This window comes from Hemicordylus capensis, chromosome 4, assembly GCF_027244095.1.
Source record: "Hemicordylus capensis ecotype Gifberg chromosome 4, rHemCap1.1.pri, whole genome shotgun sequence".
Classification (NCBI taxonomy): domain Eukaryota; kingdom Metazoa; phylum Chordata; class Lepidosauria; order Squamata; family Cordylidae; genus Hemicordylus; species Hemicordylus capensis.
The window spans coordinates 32,375,444-32,402,939 of record NC_069660.1 but is presented as its reverse complement, the minus strand read 5'-3'; the positions used below and the strand labels follow the sequence as shown (position 1 = coordinate 32,402,939).

The window sequence follows — 27,496 nt, the reverse complement described above, 5'->3', positions numbered from 1 at the left end:
CCCTTCATGTTGTCCCAGAGACCTGTCTGGCTGCCGCATTCTGTATCAATTGTAGTTTCTGAACTACATACAAAGGCAGCCCCACGTAGAACGCATTGCAATAGTCAAGCCTGGAGGTTACCAGCTGATGCACCACTGTTTTGAGGTCATCCTCTTCAAGGAATGGATGAAGCTGTTGAATCAGTTGAATCAGCTGAAGCTGATAGAAAGCACTCCTGGACATAGCTTCCACCTAAGATACTAGAGTGAGCCCTGGGTCCAGGCATACCCCAAGGTGCATACCTGTTCTTTCTGGGGGAGTGTAAGCCCATCCAGTACAGGAAGATCTAACTTATCCCTCAGATTTTGAGCCCCTACAATGAGCACCTCCATCTTGCTTGGATTCAGTTTCAATTTGCTATCCCTCGTCCAGCCCATTACTGCCTGTAGGCAGGCATTTAGGGAATGAATGCCATTTCCTGATGATGAGGATGACAATGAGAAATAGATTTGGGTGTCATCAGCGTACTGATAACACTCAGCACCAAATTTCCTGATGACCTCAACCAGCAGTTTCATGTAGATATTAAATAGCATTGGTGACAGAATGGAGCCCTGAGGGACTCCATATAACAGCTCCTGTTTTGAGGAGCAACTGTCACCAAGCTCCACCATCTGGAATCTACCCGAGAGACAGGAGTGGAACCACTGCAAAGGAGTGCTCCCTATCTCCAGCTCCCCCAGGAGATCCAGAAGGATACCATGGTTGATGGGTATTGAAAGCTGCTGAGAGATCCAAAAGAACTAGCAGAGTCACACTCCCACTGTCGATTCCCTTGTAAGTCTCAATCTCATAGCCATCTCTAAAGCCAGTTTCAAATGGGTCTCAATAATGTTTCCTCCAAAACTGCCTGGAGCTGGTCGGCCACCACCCTCTCAATCACCTTGCCCAACCAAGGGAGATTGGAGAATCTATAACTATCCATACTTTTGCAGTGAATATGATGGGTAGCATCCAGATTAGTACTTGTGTGTGAGTAAAACTCTTCTGTTTGCGCAAGGGGAGAGAGATGATTTTAGTCAGTCCCCTTCTTTCCTTTCCCAACTGACCCCAGGGAATTGCTGGAGCTCCCGAAACAGTGTCTGAGGACAGTGATGTACTAAATGTTAGTGAACGAGCTGAAATTCAGATGAGATGCTCCTGATCAGTAGGAAAGCCAATCTGGGAATAAGTGAAAACATTGCTTTGAATGGAATTGGTGGCATCGCTAATGGGGGGCCCTGGGAAATGGGTGGTGGTGGTGGGGTGCACCAGAACTCTCCCGTCTTGCCTAGCTGCTGCTGCAAGAACAGTGGCAGAGAAGTTAAAGAGCACTCTGGGTGTGTGAAAAGCGAGCAGGGAAGTGGTGGCGAGAACACACACACCACTTCCCAGCTAGCTTTTCACACTCTAAGTGGGGGCGGCAGTAGTGGCAAGCAGCAATGACAGCAGCAGTGACAACCCCCCCCCCCAGGTGGTGGCACAGGAGCCCAGGCCCCAGAGGAACCTTAAAAACAAGGTTTTAAAAAAATCTTGCCCGGATCCTTTGGCCACATAGCAACTCTCTTGAATGGAATGGTGGTACTCCTGAAGGGATTAGGCAGTAGGTTTGCAGCCTGGGGCCATCCTGTATCCAGTCTTGTTTCAGGGTGGCCAGGGGTTCCTATGCGCAACTTCAGCTGGTGTGCCAGCAGTGTCATGTCCTGAAGAAAGCTGATCTGACCATATCTTGGTTTTTCAGAGGGCTTACCTCTACCCATTTTCTTCAAAGGTGAAGTGAAATCCATATTGTTGTTGGATCTTATTGTTTTAAGATGTATATTGTTGTTCATTGCTTTTAATAGAATTTTTTTAATGCTACTTTGAGCACTTGGTGGAAAAGTGTACATGTAATAAATAAAAATAGAATTCATTACATTTCATCATTTCTACAACAGTAAATATAAACAGATGGTGGCTGTGCTGATTGTGTCTGTTCTTTCTAAAGCTTATATCCAAGGTCATGCTGAAACTCCGCTCTATCGGTTCTCCTTGGCAGATGGGACTCTAGTGACAGCGCAAACAAAAAGCAAACTGTTCCGAAACCCAGTCACCAATGACTGTCATGGGTTTATCTCTACCCATTTTCTACAAAGGTGAAATCAATTCATCTTGTTCTAAACGTTTTCATGATATCAAGAACAATGTTAATATTTAGAGGGTAGTATGGGAGATATTAGATACAGACCAAAGAGAATGATTTAAATGGATCAAGAGTAAATTACTATTTTGTCTGATACATCAGGGACATAAAATTGCTGAGTTATAGTAACTTCCTGTGTTAGGTTTAAATCATGTCAAACAGCCACCTGTTTTTTACTCACTTGGGTAAGGACAGCATGGAACCTCAGGACACAAGATATGTATCTTGAAACTCCTATTAAGATGACTTGCATTGATTCTGGCCCATCTGTCCCAGTATGATCTCCTTTGATTTTCAATAGGCAGAATGGTGAGGGAAGCAATTATCATTGCCCTAATCTAACAGTTAAAAGACAATGATCTTTAATCATTAGCTTGATTCTGTGAATTTCCCCCCAAATCCTATGGTGGATATCATTTTTATTGTTGTATGATAAAACATGAATAATTATCACACCTGTGTCATTTTTCAATGTAAACATGTTCTACGTTAATTGGTTGTCGTTACAATGAGGACTCCTCTAGGCTATATTGGGCTGCGAGATAACTTACCAAAGACTTTTCAGTGAGTGTCTATGGCAGAGCAGGACTGGATCCAACTCAATCTACTGTATTACATTGTTCTCCTCCTGTTAAGTTCTGACGAAAAGTGGAAAATCTCTACTCATTAACGTCAAGAGAACTGGCACAATATATAACACATAGCCTAAGGAATATTAGGCCCATTCACATGTTATGTTCGACACTCATGCAATGAGAGTACAGTGTACACAGGTACAAATCTGTACACAGGTACAGTTATTCACATGTTATGTTGAACGCAGGTACAGAAGTACACTTCCTATCTGCTGCATGCATTTGGAGGACCTGTATCCAGGTTCACTTTTAAAATCAATACAGGTACAGTCATTCACACAAACACACATATGAGTGAAGAAAGAATGAGGGGTTGATGTATAATATGGATGTTGTTAATCTATCATGTGGGGAGTTTGCTAATTCTTTGTGTGTCTGTTCACTTTTCAGAGAACAAAATGGATACCGACCAAATCCCAGTACAATTGGACAGAGCATCAGAGCCTCTGCAGCTGGGAACGCAAATACAGTTGGTGGTATAATGAATATGTCACCAGGGCAAAACATGCCTATGCAGAACAGGAACTATGGCATGGGAGATCCCAACATGATGGGGCAGATGAGTGGTGCTAGATATGGAGGCCCTGGAAATATGGGATCAGTGAACTCTGGACAAGGAATTCAGCCTTCTCCTTATCAAAGTAACAACTATGGATTAAATATGAGCAGCCCACCACATGGCAGCCCTGGCTTGAATCCCAGTCAACAGAATTTAATGATATCTCCTAGGAATCGTGGGAGTCCAAAAGTAAATTCACATCAGTTTTCTCCTGTAGCAGGTAACATTGATAGAAAGCTGCCTTATTCAGAGTGTGTCTGTTCACTTTTCAGAGAACAAAATGGATACCGAATGTAAAAATAAAAATAAAAATAAAAATAATAATAATAATAATAATAATAATAATAATAATAATAGTGGCACTTCAAGGTTTCAGGCAAGAGTCTTTCCCAGTGATACCTAGAAATGCCAGTGAGTGAGTGAATAGGAATAGATCTGGATCGAGATCTGTCAACTTCCATAAGAATGGGTAATGCTGGACCCACGCGGTAGCATGCTGTAGCTTGTCGAGGCAATCAAGCCCCACCTACATGTGCTCAGCATGCTATTTGAATGTGGGCTGGGCACCATGTTCTTTAGTTCTTTTCTGACCGCCTTTGCATACAGTCCTCACGCTGTCGCTCCTCATCAGACTAGTTCTTCTGAGTTTATCTACAAAAAAATTTACGGACAGATTGTTGGTTTTGACTGGAATGGCTTCCAAACTTTGCTGGCATTATTTTAAAAATTGGAACTGACTTTGATGACTGATTGGATCACCCCTGAAATGGCTGAGAAGAAACGGACCTTCAAGATATGCACTGGCAGTAACACCAAGCTCCCTTTGAAGGATCTCCATGACTCGTGCTTAATCTGCTTGGGAGAAGAACACATTGTCATGCAAGATTTGCCTGTCCTTCTTGAAACAAATGAGGAAAAAATTTCATTGTTAAATACACCAATTCTATCGGCATCGAGGCTAGTGACCCCTCGATGTCAGACAGAAATACCAACCTTTGACATTGAGGTGGAAGACAGGGAGGCAGTATTGGATACTACGACTGCACACACTTTACTGTCAATGTTAGATTCTAGCTCCAGCACCCCCTCAACATTCAAGGGTTTCCCTCAAACAGAAGCAGGGACCCCGAGGGAATCGGCACCTAGGCAATCCCTGACCCAGGGGTCAAAGGGTATGCTCACAGTGGCACATTTAGTATCCTCGCCATAACATACCTGTGGTTTTATGCGCTCATCAGCTGCAGGGGAAGCACTTGCATCATTGGGAACTATGTCCCCTGGCTTCCCTTATGACTTTCAGGAAGATCAACCTTGGAAACGATTACAAACAAAATCATACCCTCTGGCAGCTATGGTGACAGCCACAATTCGGGCAGTGCCATTGCATACTTTGACCATGCAAACAGTTTCCTGGGCTCCAGAATATTTTTTCAAGGATTCAACCACACAACCATATATGAAAATGTGGATATTGGAACACAAACTTTAAGCACTCAATTTCCACAGAAAACAGCTTCTATTGAAACTCAAACATCTCACTCCCCGTTAGATCACCATGGATCCTCAGACTTTGAATCTGACCCTGATGATCCTAATGTCAGAGTGGACCCTCCTGTTGATGTGGCCCCAACCACTCATGTATCCTCTAATGAAGAAATGAAAGCGTATCATTGACATGTTAGGGATATGGTGAAGGCCCTGGGGCTTGACAAAAAATTGGAAATGACTACCATTGATGACCCCATTTATAATTTTATGGCCAGGTCAGAATTTACACAACCTGTGGCCCTACCCATACTTCCAGTCATCACAAGAGGAGTGGCACAAGGTGCATGTGAGGTGATTCACACATCAACTTCTACATCTGAATGATTGGAAAGCCTGTATCGGGTGCATACAGAGGACAATGAGTACCTGTTAAAACATCCTGCACCCAACTCACTAGTCATTGACTGTGCTACGTCATTGTCTTCAATGTTTGGCCACAGAAACACTATTCAGGCAGATAAAGAGGGGAGGAAAAGACTTTCTGGGAAGAAAGATTTACTCCACCTCTTGTCTATCAGTCAAAATAGCAAATTAATTCTGCCTGTACAGCGAAATATATGCATGGTTTATAGGAGGAGTTACAAAACCCTATGGAGGTCCTCTCCCCTGTGGAATTTAAAAGAAAGTTCCAGGAAACTCTGGATAAGTCAGCAGCACTTACCAGACAACAGTTAAGTACGGCCAAAGACTTGGCTGAGTCAGAGTCCCGCTCTTTGACAGCAACAATCTCCCTACACAGGCATGCGTGGCTTCGCTCCACAAATCTACATGGAGATATGAAAGAAAGGATTGAGGGATTACCTTTCAACGGGAATGGCTTATTCAGTGAAAATACTGACTCTACCATGGAGAAAATGAAGAAGTCGAAATTCACTGCTAAGACACTTATTACGACACCCACCTCCTCCTATGGCTCCAGATACCGCCAGTATTTAAGACAAAAATCCACGTTCAAACAAGAATGTCATGATTTTAGGAGACAATATCAGTCCTACAAACATCCTTTCCATGGCAAGGGAAAACAAAATCAGTCTCAGCACACTAAACAACCTGAACCTCAGAAGCACCTATAAGGGTCAGAACCACCCATTCTTCCTACTAGACTCCTCCCTTCTTCCACCATCAGGGGCCACAACACCTTGGCAAGTGAGCAACATCTCTCTCACCAACTCTATCCTCCTGCCAACAACCAACATCAAGTTGGCTCACCATGCCCCTGCATGGCACTGCTGGGTCCTGAAGATCATGTCTTCAGGCTATGCTATAGAGTTCAAAACAACCCCAAAATTTGCAGGGAAGAGGTTCACACAACCCTCACAAGCATTATTGGAAGAAGTGAAGGGACTCCTAGCCAAAGGGGCTATTACCCCAGTACAATGGGTGCACAGACGGGGGAGAGGTTTTACTCCCAGTATTTCTTGATCCCGAAGAGAAATGGCTGTGCAAGGCCTATTATGGATCTGCGCTACCTGAACAAGTTTGTCCATGTGAGAAAATTCTGCATGATAGTGTTACAAGAAATCCTACCTCTTCTATATCAAAAGAACTGGCTCGTGACACTGGATCTCAAGGATGCATATTTCCACATTGGCATCAGAGAGCAACTCAGAAGATATCTCAGGTTTGCAGTAGCAAGTCAAGTGTACCAGAGTCAAGTGTACCAGAGTCTTACCCTTCGGACTTGCCATCGCCCCCAGGGTATTTACTAAATATATGGTGGCAGTGGTAGCTTACCTATGGACACAGGGTATATTGGTCTATCCTTACCTGGACTTGCTTCTGACTTTCAAAGACAAAAAAGAGTATACATTAGCAAACAAAGTATGTACTGTCTCTCCGGAAAAAGTCCAAACTGTAAAAGTCCATGTAATCAACTACATTGGAGTAGTTCTGGATACGGAAACCAGAAGGCATACTTACCTCAAGAACACTTCCAGTGCATCATGGACTTGGTTCTCCATGTCCAGCAACATCAATCTCAACCGGCTCAGCTCATTCAAAGACTTCTGGGTCTGATGGCATCCTGCAACACTGTAGTGTGATATGCCTGGTTAAAGATGTGCAAAGTTACAACTTTGGTTCTTGTTGGTCTTCCGCCCAAATGTGGATCGACAGGTCCTACGTCTAGTGATCCCAGATCAAATTCTATGTTCGCTCACTTGGTGGTCGATGGGCAGGAATCTGCTGGAAGGGGTTCCCTTTCAGATGACAGCTCCTTCTATCTGGCTCACAACAGATGCCTCTCTGCTGGGCTGGGGGGGCCATTGTGAAACCCATCAGATACAGGGCAAATGGAGCCTTCAACAAAAACAATTACATATCATTTTCCTAGAGCTTCTGACTGTCTTCAAAGCAATGAAAGCCTTCCTCCCTCTTCTACAGGGAAAAGTGGTGCAAGTGCAGTTGGCATCCACCTGTTGTTGGCATCCACCAGTTTGCAAACCTGTTGAGTGATGGAGCATATCCTTAGTCCTTTCAACACTACCAGATTAGTGGAACTAATCCTACCAGTGGAACTAATCCTACCAGGCCCTACATCAACCACCAGGGAGGGACTGTGTCTTGGGGTCTCTGTGCACTCAGCCTACAGCTATGACATTGGAACATCCAGCATCAAGTCTGCCCGTTGGCCATACACATAAAGGGACTAGACAACATTTTGGCAGACAATTTGAGTTGGATTTCCCCACAACAGCAACAGCACAAATGGAAAATCAAGATGGATTGCATCACTCCTCTCTTTTCAAGCTGGATGCAACCAACCATAGATCTGTTTGTCACTGCAGAGAACAAAAAATGCACCCACTTCTGCTCCAGGGCAGGACACGACCCACGATCACTGGGTGATGCTTTCCAACTGAACTGGCAAAAGGAGACCCTTTATATGTTTCCACTGAGACCACTGATCAGCGGAGTGGTTGCCCGTCTTCTGGCTGCTCCTACTTCCTGTATCCTGGTGACTCCATGGTGGCCAAGGCAACCTTGGTTTCCACATATATTCAAACTTTCAAGGAACCACTACCAAAGGCTACCACGAATAGTGGATCTCTTTACTCTGGACAAAGGCAATGTACAACATCCAGATATTCTCATGCTCCACCCAACATCATGGCGAATCAACTGCTGAACAAGATGCTCTTTAACCAGAGGAAATCTTCTACTAGATGCAGTTATAGGAGCAAATGGCTCCATTTTAAAATTTATGTGAAGAAATGGGTTTCAACCTGATGAGGCCAGAATCAGAGATGTGCTCCTCTACCTAACAGATCTGAAATCTCAAGGTTTAGCCAATGTGTTTCTAAAAGTGCATCTAGCTGTACTATCTTCTAGACATCCAGGCTATGAGGGGAGCACTCTCTTTTCAAAACCAGAGAGTAAAGTTTCCCTAAAAGGCCTTTAAAAACTGTATCCACCTGTTTGCAAACCTGTTGAGCTATGGAGCATATCCTTAGTCCTTTCAACACTAACAGAGATCCCGTTTGAACCTATGAGTTCTGCCTCTGGTGACTTTGAAAACAGCTTTTCTGCTAGCAATAACCACGGCTAAATGTGTAAATGAATTAACAGTCTTGAGGATAGGTTTGCCATACACTAGGATCTATCCCAATAAAGTCCTAATGCGAATGGATCCGGATTTTCTTCCTAAAGTAGTGTAGTAGCTTCCACCTCAAACAGGACATTGTTCTCCCTACATTCTTTAAAGATCCATCAACTCCATTAGAACGTGCAGTGCACTCCTTAGATATACGTAGAGCACTGTTGTACTATTTGTATCACACTAAGCACTTCAGCTCCACCAAACACCTATTTGTTGCATACAAAGGCTCTATTAAAGGCTCTTGTATTTCTAGACAGAGAATGTCCAGATGGCTAGTGGAATTAATCCTACCAGCATACAGGGCACAGAATGTTCAACCACCTGCAGCAATCAAGGCCCACTCTACCCATTCCTATACTACTTCAACTGCACACCTGTCGATGATCAGCTTCACGGACATTTGCAAAGCAACAACTTGGTCCATCCACTGAGTTACCATTCATCAAGCATTACACTATAGATGTGTGCTCTGCTGCTGAGGCGAGCTTCGGGAGAAGTGTTTTAAAGTGAGTGTTGCAATGGCTACTACTGCACCCACCTCCAGGGGGAGCTAGTTAAACACCCATTCTTATGGATCTCAACGGATCTCGATCCAGATAAACAGGTTCCTCACCCGTAACCTGTATCTGGTCGAGATCCGTTGATATCCATAAGACCCTCCTGGACCACCCCTTTGCAGTAGTGCTATGCTATGTGTGTATTGAGTGTGCAAGTTATTCTCCTTTGATGATAAACTCACCTGATTCCAGATGATAGTCCTCCACGGTGGTTGTCCAAGAACTGAAGAACATGGTGCTCAGCCCACCTTTAAATAGCATGCTGAAGGCGTGTAGGTGGGCTTGGTCACCTCAGTGAGCTGTGGCATGTTACCACGTGGGTCCTGCGCAAGTGCATTGCCTATTCTTATGGATATCGATGGATCTCTACCAGATCAATAGTTACAGGTGAGCAACCTGTTTATATATAATCTTATGTTTTTTAAATGTTGTTTACATATAAATTTGTTTTTTGCTTTGCATTCTGAAACTTGATCTTGTTAAATACAGTGGTATGCAGAAATTAAGAAAGGCAGTTTTAAAGTTTCATTTCTGAGTATATTCTACAGTAATAGTTCAAATTATTTGTTGTAAATAAACTCGGTATGTAATACAATAAAAATATAAATTGTTCTCCAACATCATTTTTATTTTCATGTAGGTGTGCACTCTCCATTGGGACCTGCCAGCAACACTAGCAACAACTTCTCAAGTAGTTCGCTTAGTGCTCTTCAGGCCATTAGTGAGGGAGTTGGAACTTCACTTCTGTCTACGCTTTCTTCACCAGGTCCGAAATTGGACAATTCTCCAAATATGAATGTTTCTCAGCAAAGTAAAATGGGGAACCAGGATTCAAAAAGTCCCTTGTTTTGTGAGCAAAATCAAGTTGAGAGTTCTATATGTCAGTCAAACAGGGACCCCCTTAGTAATAAGGAGAGCAAAGAAGAGAGCCTTGAAAGCTCTGATCAGAGGGGACCACCTGAAAGTAAAGGCCATAAAAAGCTTCTTCAGTTACTAACTTGTTCCTCAGAGGACAGAGGTCATTCAACACTGTCAAACTCCCCCTTGGACTCTAGTTGCAAAGAATCTTCTACCAATGCTACAAGCCCTTCATCTGGAGTCTCTTCTTCTACATCTGGAGGGGTTTCTTCATCATCAAACATGCAAGAGAAGCATAGGATTTTACATAAATTGTTGAGGAATGGTAATTCTCCAGCGGAAGTAGCAAAAATCACAGCTGAAGCTACTGGTAAAGATACATACCATGATAATAACAGCACAATTTCCTGTGGAGATGGAGCAGTCAAACAGGAACAATTGAGTCCTAAAAAGAAAGAGAACCACGCTTTGCTTAGATACTTGCTTGACAAGGATGATGGGAAGGACCCACTTTCAAAAGACATTAAACCTAAAATAGAAGGTTTGGACAGCAAAATGAGTCAGTGCTGTAATTCTATCATACCTTCTTCAAGTCAAGAAAAAGAAATGAAAATAAAAACAGAACCTAAAGAAGAGGTAGAGTATCCTATTTTTAAGGACAAATGGCATTTCCCTTTTGTTACTCAAGTAGTAGCAGTAATGAAAACATTATACTCTTTGGAACAATCTTTCATTGTGTGAACCTTATATGGCAGTGCACTTAGATCAAGTTGCAACTAACCTGAATTCCAAAATGTGCTGTTACAAAATAATTTTGGAACAATGTTTTCTAATTTTAAAAATCATTTTATATATTTCAAGTTTACATCATTAGCAGAATAGCATTAGCTTATTAGCAGCATAGCATTAGCTCATCCATCATTTATTTATTATTTCTCTGTGTAAACTGCCCTGAGCCATTTTTGGAAGGGCGGTATAGAAATTGAATGAATGAATGAATAAATAAATAAAATCTATAGCAGGCATAGTCTTTGAAGAGGCATTCTCTCATGTGTGAGAAATGGAAGAATGATTTTCCTAAGGAGGTGCCTGCTATTCATGAATTTGTAAATGCTTGCACTAAAGGCTATTAGCAAAATTTTAAAATACGTTGCCCAGTTAACTGGGGTATTATTTTTAACCAATCAAAATATTTTGATTGAATTAGAAGATAATAGCCCTGCTGGATCAGCTCCAGGGCCCATCCTGTCCAGCATCTGTTTCACACAGTGGCCCATCAGATGCTTCTGAGAAGCCGACAAGCAAGAGGTGAGGGCAGGCCCTCTCTCTTGATGTTGCTCCCCTGCAACTTGTATTTAGAGTCATCAAGCCTCTAAGATTGGAGGTGGCCTATAGCCACCAGACTAGAAGCTATTAATAGACTTATCCATGAATTTATCTAAGCCCTTTTTAAAGCCATCCAAACTAGTGGCCATCACCACATCCCATGGAAGAGAATTCCATAGATTAATTATGTGCTGTGCAAAAAAGTACTTGTCTTTGTTGGTCCTAACATTTCTGGCCTTCAGTTTCATGGGATGATCCCTGATTCTAGTGGTGTGAGAGAGGGAGAAAAAATTCTTTGTCCACTCTTTCTACTCCATGCGTAATTTTATAGACCTCTATTATCTCTCCCCTCAGTCATTTTTTCCTAAGATAAAAAGCTCCAGGTGTTGTAACCTTGCCTCCTAAGGAAGATGTTCCAAGCCCCTGATCATCTTGGTTGCCCTCTTCTGCACCTGTTCCAGTTCTACAATGTCCTCCTTGAGAAACGGTGACCAAAACTGCATGCACTACTACAGATGTGACCACACCATAGATTTGTATAAGGGCATTACAATATTAGCATTTTTATTTTCAATCCCATTCCTAATTATCTCTAGCATGGAATTTGCCTTTCTCACAGCTACTTTGCACTGAGTCGACACTTTTCAACGAGCTGTCCACCATGACCCCAAGATCTCTCTCCTGGTCAGTCACTGACAGCTCACACCCCATCAGTGTATATGTGAAGTTGGGGTTGTTGTTTTTTGCCCCAGTATGCATCACTTTACACCAGTTGAACATTGGTGCCCTAATCTTTAGGGATAAATGTACTGAGCCATCCCTTAACTGGGTTGATGCGTGCTACTGTCCTTGAATTAATTCAGAATACACCGAAATAATCAATTAATCATCTTTATTATGGTCCAGGACCAGCATAAGGCAGAACAGTAGGGCATGATTCATAATAGTAAAAGCAAGTTATGGAGCCATAAAATGATATGACTTTAAAATTGCTACTGTAATACTATAAGACTATATTATAATGCTATAAAACTGCGACATCTTAGAAAACAGGGTAGCTGTGAAATCATTAAAAATGTTTATAAACAGCTATATTTAAAACATTGTGAGGATTAAAAATATAAAATATATAAAATGCAAAAAGCAGTTGCTAAAATGGAGTGTGTAAAATAAATTAGTTAAATGGGGCCACTAGAAGGAAAACATAAAATAGTTGTTTAATGATATGTAGAGCTGATGCAAGGATATGGACTTGCAATCAAAGCCTGACAGATCCTACATGCTGCCACACAAAACTTGGGAGTGTTATAAGTGAAGGCTGGGTCTTCATCCGAGAGCAACATCCGGGAATAGGCATGGCTTGGGCATCCAGGTTACTTGAAAAATAGTGGAAATTATCTATCTATCTATCAGATTTATATCCCACCCAAACTTAGGTCTCTGGGCGGCCAACAACAATTAAAACACATATAAAAGTTAAAACAGTTCGACATAAAACACATATAATTTAAAACAATACAATAATTTAAAAACCATAAAATTAAACTAACAGTATTTTTTATTAAAAGTCTGAGAAAGCTTGGGTTAAAAAAAAGGGTTTTCAAAAGTTTTTTTAAAATAGCCAGAGATGGGGAGGATCATAACTCAGCAGGGAGCGCATTCCACAATCTCAGGACAGCAACCGAGAAGGCCTGTCCGTGTGTGACCACCAAACGGGTTGGCGGTAGCTGGAGATGGACCTCCTTAGATGACTTCAATGGGCTTTGGGTTCGTAGCAAAGAAGACACTCTCTTAAATACCCAGGACCTAAGCCGTTTAGGGCTTTATAAGTTATAACTAGCACTTTGTATTTTGCCCGGAAACCTATCGGCAGCCAGTGTAATTCCATCAGCAAAGGAGTAATGTGGTCTCTCCGAGATGACCCTGAGACCAACCTGGCTGCCGCATTCTGAACCAACTGAAGTTTCTGGACTACGTACAAAGGCAGCCCCACGTAGAGCGCATTACAGAAGTCAAGTCTGGAAGTTACCAATAAATGTACCATTGTTTTGAGGTCATTGATCTCGAGAAATGAGTGCAGCTGGCGTATCAGCCGAAGCTGATAGAAAGCACCCCTGGCCACAGCCTCAACCTGAGAAACCAAGGAGAGGTATGGATCCAGGAGTACTCCCAGACTGCAGACCTGTTCCTTCTGGGGAAGTGTGACCCCATCCGGAACAGGTAGATCAAAATCGTCTCTAGAGTTCTGATCCCGCACAATAAGTACTTCCGTCTTATTTGGATTCATCTTCAGTTTATTCTCCCTCATCCAGCCCATTACTGATTTCTAGGCAGGCATTTAGGGAGGATATGCCATCTCCTGAAGAAGTTGACACGGAGAAGTATAATATATACGCTTGGCCCAACTGTCTCTCTAATCTAGACCCATCTCAGACTGGCTTTCGGGCAGGCTATGGGGTGGAGACTGCCTTGGTTGACCTGATGGATGATCTCCAATTGGGAATTGACAGAGGAAGTATGACTCTGTTGGTCCTTTTGGATCTCTCAGCGGCTTTTGATACTATCGACCATAGTATCCTTCTGGAACGTCTGAGAGTGTTGGGGGTGGGAGGCACTGTTTTACAGTGGTTCGGCTCCTACCTCTCAGACAGATTCCAGATGGTGTCGATTGGAGACTGTTGCTCTTCATAATCTGAGCTTAAGTATGGTGTCCCCCAAGGCTCCATACTTTCTCCAGTACTCTTTAACATCTACATGAAACCGCTCCGTCTTATCTGGATTCAGTCTCAGTTTATTCTCCCTCATCCAGCCTGTTACTGCTTCCAGGCAGGCATTTAGGGAGGATATGCCAGCTCCTGAAGAAGTTGACATGGAGAAGTAGATCTGGGTGTCATCAGCATACTGATAACACCCAGCTCCAAATCCCCTGATGATCTTTCCCAGCGGTCTGGGAAAACAGCCTGGCGTGACTAAGCAAATATTTAACATGGTGTTCCACCACTTCTTTTAAAAATTTCTAGTAAGTTTTAAAGGCATAACCATTTGAGTCCATATTAGCTTTCAAGGTTCTAGATCGAAATTTAAAGAATGACATGTGATTGTAATCTTTTTCTCCCCCTGTTCTTTTCAGATGGGTGCAGTTTTGGTGGATAATTTAGATGCAATTTTGGGAGACCTTAATTCAGATTTTTGCAATAATCCCATGTCTACAAATGGAAATAATATGGGGAATAAGCAACCATTGTGTCAAGGAAATGCACCATTGGGTAAGAAACTGTTGTTTTAGTTTAACACCCATAGTGTGTCTTAAAAGGTAAAGTGTGCTGTCGAGTCGGTGTCGACTCCTGGCAACCGCAGAGTCCTGTGGGGTTTACCATTGCCATCACGCGTGCAGTATGAGGCTGTGCCTTTCAGCATCTTCCTATATCGCTGCTGCCCTATATAGGTGTTTCCCATAGTCTGGGAAACATACCAGTGGCTATTCGAATCGGCAATCTCTGGCTTGCTATACAAGTCACTTCCCTGCTGCACCATTAGGATAGTGTGTCTTACATAAGATTAAAAGTACTGTTTTAACTTTTTAAAGTCTCCTAGGGAATAAGTTTAAAGAAATAAAGGCTGTATCTATATTGGAACCATAACTGATTTAATGAGCCATTCACAGTTTCACCTGATAATGCACACTTCCCTGGAGGTCAGCGTTCATTGGCATGTATTAGCTCTAGAATTACCACAGCAGGCTGGAATTATCTTACAAACACATTCTGTAGCATCTGATATTTAATTTTGTAAATGTTGGACCTTTTAAAGTTTTGCATTGATTTGATATAAGAAATTCTCTGCAAATTAACTTTGACAATGAATGAGTGAATGAATATTTATTTTGATCACCAACCACAGAAGCAAAACACATATATTAACAATATAAACCAAGAGTCGAGCTTTGGTGAACTTGCAGAGCTGTTGCAAATTTCTTGGAAGGCTGAATTTGCTTGTTTGAGCAAATCACAGTGTACATTCAGGATGTACAAAAATGGAATTCGATAGGGCACAATGTATTTAGTGTTGTTGAGTCTGATTTCATACTGAGGATATAGTAAATGAAGGGGGGTATAACTAAATGGTATCCAGCAGTAACGTATTCAGGATTTTAAGTATTTAAATACTCTTCTGTAGTTTTATAAAATGTTCAGTAAATATTCATATAGATGATACTAATAAAAGTCACAGGAGCTCATGTTCTCTGTGGGTTTAAAGATAGTACAATTGCTAGTATATTTTAATTCTTCAACAGGTATGAGAAGTCCTCAATCTATACAGACCACCCGTCCTCCTTTCAACAGGGCCATGTCTGTAGATAGCCCCATATCTGTGGGTTCAAGCCCATCAGTGAGGAACGTCAATGCATTCTCCATTTTACAGAAACAAAGCATGATGGGTGTAAACCCAAGAATGATTGAAAACCAGGAAAACTTTGGTGCAAATATGGGTTTGTTGATTTCTATACAAGTAGTTTTGTACTTTATCTGAACATGACCTGGTTTGACATTTTCAAGGTTTTCAGTTAGACTTAAAATTGTAATGTGAACATTTAACTCATATAATCTCTAACATTCTAATTTAAAACAATTGAGTAATAACTATCTGCTGTTAGGATTGTATTCAGTTTTAGCTGACATGCCACAAGCTTACCTATTGTTTGTGATGTCTTGAGTAACAAGTCATTGCTAGTGATTGGTCAGCAAGCCAGTTGGAAACAGTAGGTTGGATCCAGAGAACCATATGTAGAGGAGTTCTCCCCACCCCCACCCGGTCTCTTGCACCCTCCAAAATAGTATGGGATATGAGGCTTGGTAGGGCTTTAAGGGGCTTTGACTGAAATTGAATGGAGGCATCTTAGGTGGCTTTTTGAGAGCACAGGGGTCTAGTATGCGTGGAATGGGAGGGGATAGGAAAATGTCTTGCATGAATGTCCTTCTGCTCTCTGGAACTAACTCAGTAGTATGAAGTGGTTTGCAAACCACTAAATTTTTTTGTTCTAATTATGGTTTTGTGTGCCATCTGAATGACTGTAACAAATAGTTATAGTTATGGGGGGAGTAGGAAGCTGCCACTGGAATAGGGAGGCTGAAAAGCCTTGGTGTGTTCAGCTGATGGGACACTGGCCTATGATTACAAGTTACAATCCAGGGGCGGGGGAGAAGATTTAAAATTATTACGGTTGTGAGGTATATTGAGTATTTTTGTAGAGAAAGTAATTAGTTTCAATTTAACTTTTTTGCAGGTGGAATGAACAGAAATATATCTATGAATCAGCATTCAGCAAATGACTGGAGTCTACAAAACTCAAAGATTAGCAGAATGGAACCTTCGAGCTCTGGTTCAATGGCAAGACCTGGACCAGATTGCAATCCATCTCTTTCCAGGTCTTCAATGGGTGGGTCCATGCCTGGTTTGCCCATGAGATCAAATAGCATGCCTGGCACCAGATCCATGCTCCAACAGCAGATGATCCATATGAGTAAGTATTAACACTTTACGAGAATTGTCTGAATATATTACACAGGTTGTTTGTGTAATAGGTATTGCATTTGTTTCTTGACTGTATGGCTTTGAACTGTATAATGCTCTGAGAGCTAATGTGAGATGGTGGGTAGCGCATTGAGCTTTGGGAAATCTTAATACTTCTGTTAAACATTTATCCAATTTTTATCTCTCTATCTATCTGGCCATCCAACTTGTCAATAAAAGCAAGTTTGTGGCCTTTGGCAGACTGATATATATATATTTATTATTTATTTAATAAATGTGTATACCGCCCACTACTGAAGTCTCTAGGCGGTTTACAGCATGAAACTTCTATCTTAGTTCTCCCGTCTGTCAAATATATTCTCTAAAATGATCTGCCTCACATGTTGTTTGTTCAAAGACAGTGTTTCCTGTGTGTTTACATTAAGTATTAAATGAATTATGTCTTTATTTATCAATAAATTTAGGACTACTTAAGGTAGGACTGCACAACTTCAGCCCTCCAGCTGCTGAACTTTAACTCCCGTCATCGCTTACTATTGGCCACTGTAGCTGGGGATGGTGGGAATTGTAGTCCAATAGCAGCTTGGGCCTGAAGTTGTGCAGCCCTGATTTAAGGGCATCATTTTAGTTACTTCCCTCACCCCCACCCCCCAATGTCTGCTGCTTCTGTAAATGAAATGTGTGTGGATCTGAAGATAATTCCACTAAATGATACTGGATCTGGATCGAGATCCATCGACAGCCATAAGAGTGGGTTCTGCGCCTGCGCAGGAACCCTCGCGGTAGCCATGCCTCAGCTTGTTGAGGTGTCCAAGCCCCGCCCCCACGCAGAGCGTACTATTTAAGAGCGGGCTGGGCGCCATGTTCCTCAGTTCTTTTCTGACCGCCTTTGCGTTTGGACCTTGGTCTGCCGCCTCACAATCGGAAAGTTCCTCGAGTTCTGTTTAATAATAATAATAATTTGCGATGATATCTATAATAACCAACAGTATTGATGATAAAATTCAGCCATCCCAGGTCCTTGGAAAGGACTCGGATGTCTGGATAAAACAAACCAGTCAATAACACCTGTCTGACTGTGTAAACAAGAAATAATAATAATAAATTATTACCTGGACTGACTTTTGTGTATGACCTATTTCTGGCTGACGACTTTTATCAATTTCTGACTCGGACCAGCTGACGACCTTCAACTGGCTTTGACGCGGAACGGACTAGACTATCCCTCTTGCCTGCAGTAATGGCTGAGGAGAAAAAGTCTTTTAAGAGGTGCGAGGGCTGCAATTCTAAACTCTCCTCCAAAGATCTCCATGACTTGTGCCTGATTTGCTTGGATGAGGAGCATAATGTCTCCTCTTGCAAAATATGCCTCTTGTTTTCAAAGCAGACGCGGAAGAATTGGGCACTTTGCCTCAGAGCGACAATCTATGACAAGGTGTTAAGTCCCTCGACACCAGGCACACCCCGCCCTTCGACGTCAAAAATTCCACCAAAACCTTCTTCGATGTCTCACTCGAAACCGAAACATTTGACCTCGATGCGTTCGGCGTCACCTCATTTGAGAACGAAATCCTCGACCTCGACACATTCGGAGTCTTCTAGACAGGCCTCGACATCAAACCGTTCCTCGACATCGAGAGAAATCCCTTTGACTTCGGGAAAATCCTCGATGTCGATATCGAAATATAAATGTCGTTTCTCTTCAACTACCGACAGCGAGCCTGACGTCGATGAGAGTACCGACAGGAGAAAATCTTTGAAACACCCAACTCCAGCTGCTACATCGACACCGGAGAAGCGACAAAAGTTAATCGATCTGACTCGAGATTGTACTCCATCCCCTTCGGCAACCCAGGCTTCTTCGCCCACTCCTCCTGCACCTTCCATGCCTGATCAGTTTGTCGAAGTCAACCCACCAACACTGATATTGACCCAACTCTCGACGCCGAGGCGGACGTCGATACCGAGCTTCTCGATGCCAAGGGCGAGATCACTTTCACCAGGACCGACACCGGTCCCTTCATCCCCCCGTCGACACCGGCTGCGCCTTGTCCCAATGTCCCATCGACGCTACATACACCGGTGTTTTCTACATAGAAACAAGTCACTCCTCGATACCGATCACCGCTCCCAGCTTTTGACATTGAGGACACTGCTCCGGATACTGAGGTGGGCCTCCACCCTTCCACGACACAGACGCTTCTGTTTCTTCTTGACTCTACCACAAGCACTCCATCCCAGGCTACATTTAAGGGATTTCTCCCACCAGAGGAGGACTCCCAAACTATCCCTGCACCTCCACTTCATCCGGTGCCCTCACTCTCGGCAGCCCAGTTGCAGAGTCCTTTACCCTGGCACACCTGCAGTTTCACCCATGCGCCACCTGCCCACATATCTGGCTCTGGACCAGCGATAACTTCTGGCTCCCACACTCCTTCTTCGGCAGCAGCTTGGCCTTGGGAACCCTTGACATCACTTCCCTCTGCTATGTCGCTGACCACGCTATCTAAGGCTACTACTACTAAAGTCCATCCCACTACTACTCAGACAGCTACTCAAACTGAGGCCATTACTGTCTCTCATCAAGCTATTCAGACGAGGCCCCCAGCAACTTGCTCCATAGCGACCCAGACTTCGGCCGTCTTGGCCTCACCTATGACAACGACACACACTCAAACTGCGGTACCTGCATCACCCACAGCCTCATTCTCAGAACACTATGGCTCGTCTGACTTTGAGTCTGACCCCGAAGGAGAAGACGCCATTGTAGAGCCTCCCACTGATGTGGCTCCAACAGTATATGTGTCCCCCAATGAAGGCCTACCACAGGCACGTTTGAGCCATGGCAGACGCCTTAGGACTTGACCTAAGCTCCAAATTGGCGACCATAGACGAACCTGTGTACAATTTCATGCTTAGGGCACAGTCTACAGCACCGGTTGCCCTCCCGATGCTCCCAGTGATAACACGAGCTACGAAATGTGCTTGGGAGGTCTTGTATACCTCCACCGCAACATCTAAACAGCTAGAAAGCCTCTACTGTATAATGGAAAAGGACAATACTTATCTCTTGAAACACCCAGCTCCCAATTCCTTAGTAATTGACTGTGCTTTTGCTTCCAAGGCTGGTAAACGACACGTGGTTCCCCCTGAAAAAGAAGGAAGAAAGTTGGACCTACTAGTTCGGAAGGTCTACTCTACTGCGTGTCTATCCATCAAAGTAGCTAACTATGCAGCATGTACTGCCAAGTATCCCCATGGTCTCTGGGAGAATTTGCAAACTGAACTTGACACTTTATCTCCAGAGGAATTTAGAGACAAATTTCGTAAAACCCTGGAACGCTCGGGTGACCTCACAAGACAACAACTCAGCATCATGAAACATCTGGCTGAGAGTGAGTCCAGAGCCATGATGGCTGCTATCACCCTCCGTAGGCACGCATGGCTGAGATCTACCAGATTACAACTGGACATGAGAGAAAAGACAGAAGGTCTTCCCTTTGACGGCACTGGTCTGTTCAGTGAAACAACTGATGCCACAATGGAACAGCTAAAAAAAATCCAAATTTATGGCAAAGACGTTCACATCCCAACCGTCTACATCAACGTATTCCTCAAAATACCGCTCATCCTACAACAAACAACGCCCCTCGTCCCGTCAACAGGAGTGCAGGGATTTCCGAAAATCCTACCAACCATATCAGTGGTGCTCTTACAAAAACAAGTTCAAGACGTCTCAACCCCAGCGTCCCAAAGGGTCGGACACTCAGAATTGCCTTTGAGGTGCAAGTCCGCCCACCATCACTTCTCCACTTGCCATTCACGCCATTGGGGGCAATTGCATCTCAACTGACAGATCTTAACACCGATCCACCTCTAGCACAGCCTTCCATCAAGCTGGCACGTCATGCCCCCACATGGCAACATATAACATCAGACCATTGGGTCTTGAAGATCATATCTTCAGGGTACGCCATCGAATTCAAGTCGATCCCACGGTTCACGGGAATGAGGTTCACTCCTCCATCTGCTACTCTACAGGAGGAAGTCAAAGAACTGTTGGAGAAGGGGGCGATTGCTCCGGGGCAGTGGGCGGACAGGCGGGATGGGTTCTATTCCCGTTATTTTCAGATTCCAAAGAGGGATGAGGGCATCCGCCCCATCATGGATCTCCACTAATTGAACAAATTTATCCACGTCAAGAAGTTCAGAATGATGGTGCTGCAACAAATTCTGCCACTCCTCCAGGGGGAGAAGTGGCTGGCAACGCTGGATCTCAAGGACGCTTATTTCCATGTCAACATCCGACCTCAACATTGGAAATTCTTACGTTTCACAGTCAGCTGCCAAGAGTACCAGTACAATGTATTGTCCTTCGGACTGTCCACCGCCCCATGGGTCTTTACTAAATGTATGGCGGCAGTGATCGCCTACCTCAGGACACAGGGAGTCACCATCTATCCCTTCTTAGACGATTGGCTCCTAGCATCAAAGGACATAAGCGGATTACGTTCTCAGATCCGCTATGTATTATCAGTCCTCCACGATCTAGGCATCCAAGTCAATTGGAAAAAATCTCATCTAGAACCGATGCAAGTGGCGAATTACATTGGCACAGTACTAGACACTGTACGCCAGAGAGCATTCTTACCGGAAGAACGATACACTTCAATAAGGGACCTAGTGACTCTGTTCCAGCAGCACCCTGTCCAACTGGCACAATCCATACAATGCTTGCTGGGCCTTATGGCCTCCTGCAATACAGTGATCCTCTGTGCCCGCCTGAAAATGAGAAAACTGCAGCTGTGGTTTCTCTCTGTCTTCCACCTGATGAGACACAGTCAAAGGATGAGCTTTCCAGTTCTCCAATCCCTCTCCTGGTGGATGGACCGCAGGAACCTCCTAGAGGGGGTACCGTTCCAGACCCCATCGCTCACAATCTGGCTAACAACGGATGCCTCCCTATTGGGATGGGGCGCACATTGTGCAGGTCGACAGACCCAGGGCAAATGGTCCCTGAGCCAGAGTCAACTCCATATATACCTTTTAGAATTGCTAGCAGTCTTTCTTGCCCTGCAATCATTCCTACCAACTTTAAAGGACACCTATGTCCAAGTGCAATTAGACAACACAACAGCACAAGCCCACATCAACCTTCAGGGCGGTACTGTCTCCCGGAGCTTGTGCGCACTTGCCGTTCAGATGTGGCACTGGTGCATCCGACACAGGATATACCCTGTTGCAGCTCACATCAAGGGCCTAGACAACATCCTAGTGGACAGTCTTAGTCAAATGTTCCTTCGAGACACTCATCACGAATGGGAAATGAACCCCAAGTATATCAACCCTCTCTTTCGCTGATGGCTGCAACCATCTGTGGACCTCTTTGCAACCTCGAAGAACAAGAAATATGCCCACTTCTGCGACAGAGCAGGTCACGACCCAGAGTCGCTGGGGGATGCCTTTCAACTAGATTTGATGGAGGAGATGCCGTACATGTTTCCTTCTCAACCTCTAATTGCAAGGGTAGTGGCTTGCCTCTTGGCGAACCCAGTACCCTGCATCCTCGTGACACCATGGTGGCCGAGACAGTCATGGTTTCCTCAGGTACGCAGACTGTCCAAGAACCTGTTCCATCATTTCCCACCAAACCCAGACATCATCCTACAGGACGACGGCCTCGTCCTTGACCCAGATGTTCCAACTCTCTGGCTGACCACCTGAAGGATAGGCTTTTAGATGACATTTTATTAAATCAGAGAAAGATACCCACAAGATGTAACTATCACAAAAAGTTGCTCCATTTTAAAACCCATGCAAAATCCCAGGGATTTCTGCCAAGACAGACCGTCAGGTGCTTCTCTATCTGTCGACCCTAAAATCTCAGGGATTGGCTAATGTTTCTATAAGAGTCCACCTAGCTGCTCTCTTGTCCAAGCACCCAGGGTCTGAAGGGAAGACTCTCTTCTCGCATCCTCTGAGCAAAGCCTTCTTAAAGGGCCTCTCCAACGTCTACCCTCCTGTAAAATCACCAGTGGAATCATGGAGCTTTTCTTTGCTGCTCTCATCGCTAACTCAAGCGCCCTTTGAGCCTATGGCCATGGCACCTTTAAAGGTGGTCTCCTTGAAAACCGCATTCCTGGTCGCGATCATGACAGCTCGATGGGTCAGCGAGCTTATAGCCTTGAGAGTGGATTCTCCGTACATGCAATTCTACGAAGACAAGGTCTGCATGCGGCTGGATTCCTCCTTCCTACCAAAGATCGTCTCAGAATTTCATCTGAACCAAGATATTGTTCTGCCTACCTTTTTCCGGAACCCATAGTCAGCCCTGGAAAGGTCCATGCACTCTCTGGACTTGCATAGAGCTCTCTTGTTCTATATGTCACACACGAAGGACTTCAGAGCTACTACATGCCTCTTCGTAGCCTACAGCGGCTCGGCCAAGGGCTCGCCGATATCTCAACAAAGGTTGTCTAGTTTGCTGGTTGACTTTATGCTACTCTCCTACAAGATACAACAGAAAACACCTCCGAAAGCCATCAAAGCCCATTCCACACGGGCTTATGCTTCTTCAGCAGCACACCTCTCAGGAGTGCTGCTTATGTATCTGCAAAGCAGTCACATGGTCATCTAATCTCCCGTTTGTCGAACATTACGCCATAGATGTGCGCTCTGCTGCAAAGGCTAGCCTCGGGAGAAGTGTCCTTAAAAGGGTGTTGCAATAGCACTACTGCACCCTCCTCCATGGGGAGCTTGCTAAACACCCACTCTTATGGCTGTCGACGGATCTCGATCCAGATAAACAGGTTGCTCACTGATGATCTAACTGATGATCTGGTAGAGATCCGTTGACACCCCTAAGACCCTCCCATCCTACCCCTCTGCAGTAGTGGTGCGCTGCTATGTTCGTAACGATATGCTTGCTGTTGCCCTTGGATTCATCAAGTATGAACTCACCTGCTCGCAGGATGATTGTCCTCCACGGCGGTCGTCCAAAGAACTGAGTAACATGGCACCCAGCCCGCTCTTAAATAGCACGCTCTGCATGGGGGCGGGGCTTGGACGCCTTGACAAGCTGAGGCATGGCTACCGTAAGGGTTCCTGCGCAGGCGCAGAACCCACTCTTATGGGTGTCGATGGATCTCTAACAGATCATCAGTTACAGGTGAACAACCTGTTTTTATCAATGATAAACTGTTTAGGCCCTGCATATCTGAAGGATCACAATTTCCTGTATGCTTCACTACTGCCCGTGACATTAGGGAAGGATCCTGGTGTTGCCATTCTGATATCCTTGATACCAGAATATCAAGGATGTGGAATGTGCTATTATCAGCTGAATCTTCCAGGTGGATGAATTCTCTCCTCCTGCAAAACTCATTTGAACCTAAACTTCATATTATGGGGACAGCTGAAAGTGGTTTTGCTTAAGATTGCCTTTATCAGTTGCTGGTAAGGGTCAGACAGACTTATTTTCATACTAAAAAATAGTTGGATACTGATTTTATTGTGATATTTTATCATACTGATCAGTTGTTGGTGTGTGTGTTTTCATTAGACTATGCCACTGATTTGCTGGTATAAGAATAAAACCATTTTTTTTAAAAATAGGACCAGATGAGATTAACATGGGAATGGGAGGGAATCCTTATGCACATCCAGGACCACCTAGCCAGCCAAGTTCATGGCCTGACAATATGTTATCCATGGAGCAAGGACCTCGAAGCTCACAAAACAGGTAAGACAAGTTTCAGAATATCCATCACTGGCTATTACTGTCATTTTCTGATTGGTAGCTTTCATCAGGATGGCCTCTGTATGAAGATCCTAGATTAGGCAAACCTTTGGTCTGACCCAGCAAGGCAAATTCTTACATAGCTTAGACTGCAATCCCCCTCTGCAAGTTGCTGCTTTGGAATAAGTCTCATTGAATTCAGTACAACTTACTTCTAAATAAACACACACAGGATTACACTTCTACCCTTTTGTTTTCATATGAACACATCCAATACTGTCTATCAAAGCTGTTAATAGGCTTGTTGTAGGGCATCTTGCTTTTGAGTTTCTAGCATCTTGCTTACTTGCCAAATGACACTGACCATCTCTCACCTTGCAGTTAGATTGCACATATATGGATGGAAAATACAATCCCTGTGAGGGTGAAGAGCCTTAATATTGTTGGAATGACAGATGCTATGTGAATGTATGCTCTGTTCAGTACTCTCAACAGTTGCTACATCTTGACTTTCCTAGGCAGCTAGTTAGAAATTCTTTGGATGACCTCTTATATGCTGCTCCAAATGTTGACTGCCAGAGTGATGAAAGGGCTCTTCTAGATCAACTGCACGCATTGCTGAATAATACAGATGTCACCAGCCTTGAAGAGATTGATAGAGCCTTAGGAATACCTGATCTTGTAAATCAGGTAAGGAAACCAATGCACTCAAATTGCTTCTTTTCTAGTTTGTGGAATGCACTTTTGTGTGGGATATGTTCCAGTTCTATCCATCTGTAGAGCCTTCTCTCTGATGAAGAGAATTTGTATTTTATAATGTAGTCTAGCACAATTTATGATTCACCAATCTGAATGCAGTGCAACAGCCATGTATTGTATCTTTTGTTAGGTGCATGACAACTCCTTTTGTTTTTGCAATCCCAGGTAGGCAGCAAAATCAAGTGGTTATTGAACTCCTGATGAGCCACCATTTATTGCTGGTAGGCTTATTCAGTTTGATGGATTAAAAATATGACCATATAATATGACCATGATAGCTTGGATCTAGAGCAGCACTAGTAGAACGATGCTTGTGAGCGATGCATTCTCACCCCTCCTCCCCACTGCAGCCCCATGTGTGCCTTGAGAAAAACTGCTCTTGAGGGTTTGGAGAAATATTCCATATGGGATGTGGCATGGAGGGCTGCCATGTGAATTGGTGGAAATCCGGTAGGATTTTCCCATGGATGTTTTGGGCCCTGTGTTACATCCTATGCCATTCAGGAAGGTCCTGTAATCCTCAGCAACTTTTTGTGGGGAAAGGGAGCTGCATTGGGAAGAAGGATATGAGAAGGCCTGGTTGTGTGAGCAGATTTCTGCTTGCACTACCCTGGATCCAAGCGGATATTGCAGCACTGCTTTTAAAAACGAAACAAAAAAGTAGTAAAGGGAAAGTGATTCCCTTTATCATATCAAGCCAAATAATCTCATCTAAAAGTTCTTTGTATTTTTTTTGAATTGAACCAATACTACATTGTGATTAGATGTATGAAATAGTTTCTGCAATGACTGTGTTGTGGTTATGGCATATTGCAATGGTGACCATTTGGCAGTTTTAAGCTGTCATGAAAAGATTTTGTTACATGATTCTGACAGGTTTCCTGCATAATTCTGCCACTGCTCAAAGGCTAACAAATGCTGGTACAGACATCAGTAGCAATTACTGATGTATGTACACAAGTGCCTTTCCTAGCTGTTTACTGTATTTAAGGACACTGTGCTGCTTTTACTCACAAAACACCAACACCACCAAAATCACCCACATTTTAAAGTAACATAAAATCAAATGTTTTTGCATAATTCTTGTATGTACTACTGGAGAATATGCAGTACTCACAGGTTCTGTATTTTAAAAGGGTCAATCTTTGGAACCAAAACAAGAATCATTTCATAGCCAAGAATCTACTGTTATGATTGACCAGAAGCCTCCAGTATATGGTCAGCCCTACCAGGGTCAGGGATCAGCAATGCCAGGAGGTTTTAGTGGCATGCAGGGCCAACAGCCAGCCTTTAACTCAGTGGTGAATCAAATGAATCAACAGAGCAATTTTCCTCTGCAAAGTATGCATCCCAGAGCGAGTGTCATTAGGCCCAGGACCAACACACCAAAGCAACTTCGCATGCAACTTCAGCAGAGGCTTCAAGGCCAGCAGGTAACCTGTTCAAGCTCAATTCTGAAAAGAGAACCTTTGCTAAGACAAAGAGAAATATAGTTAATTACATAACTAAATATAGTTGCATATTCCTTTCAACCTATCCTGTAAATCCACAAAGAGTTTGATTCATTACTGTACTTCTTAATTTTCAGTTGATATCATTTCTGAGAAAAAAACTGTCTTGTGCCATCTTCATTGTTTATTTGTATAAAGTTTATTTGTATTCCTGGTATTATATATATACCACAAGATTTATTGTGGTATAAGGGTTCATGGACTAGAGGCCCCTATTCAGGATTTAGGTTAAAACAGTGACGTGTTTTATGTTTTCTCAATTAGTTTTCCTGCTAATTCTGTTATTCATCATAATGAAAACTAAGTTTCAGGTTTACATTTCAGTCATTTGTTTTCAGCACACGTATTGAGACAGTGTATTAGGTAGTTACTTTCTCATCTAATTCTTTAATTTGCACATAGAGTATGAGTTTTGAAGAAACCCACTAAATGTATTTTGATGCAGCTTTTACATTTTCTGTTTCTCCAGTTTTTGAATCAAACACGTCAAACACTTGATATAAAAATGGAGAATCCCAGCCCTGGTGGTGTGTCAGTAATGAGACCTGTTATGCTCCCCCAAATGGGATCACAAGTGAGTCATTGACACTGTCCTCTTTGCCAATATTTTCATCATAGTAGTTATTTGGAACACTGGGATATAAATCATAAGGTTGCTGGGTGTCACCCACTCC

At 43.4% G+C, this 27,496-nt stretch overlaps 1 protein-coding gene across 11 annotated transcripts in view; it reads left to right on the top strand.

Annotated features, from left to right (window-relative positions):
• NCOA3 (nuclear receptor coactivator 3) overlaps positions 1-27,496 on the top strand; it is a 203,606-nt gene that overhangs the window by 164,936 nt on the left and 11,174 nt on the right. For 10 of the 11 annotated variants that reach the window (XM_053248086.1, XM_053248090.1, XM_053248083.1 and 7 more), the window contains 10 exons: positions 2,007-2,154; positions 3,227-3,615; positions 9,739-10,592; positions 14,413-14,548; positions 15,577-15,771; positions 16,567-16,803; positions 24,429-24,555; positions 25,071-25,242; positions 26,448-26,744; positions 27,292-27,396. In XM_053248086.1, the coding sequence (XP_053104061.1) occupies positions 2,007-2,154; positions 3,227-3,615; positions 9,739-10,592; positions 14,413-14,548; positions 15,577-15,771; positions 16,567-16,803; positions 24,429-24,555; positions 25,071-25,242; positions 26,448-26,744; positions 27,292-27,396 (2,660 nt within the window). The remainder of the gene's footprint in view (positions 1-2,006; positions 2,155-3,226; positions 3,616-9,738; positions 10,593-14,412; positions 14,549-15,576; positions 15,772-16,566; positions 16,804-24,428; positions 24,556-25,070; positions 25,243-26,447; positions 26,745-27,291; positions 27,397-27,496) is intronic. The other variant, XM_053248092.1, reaches the window with a different exon arrangement.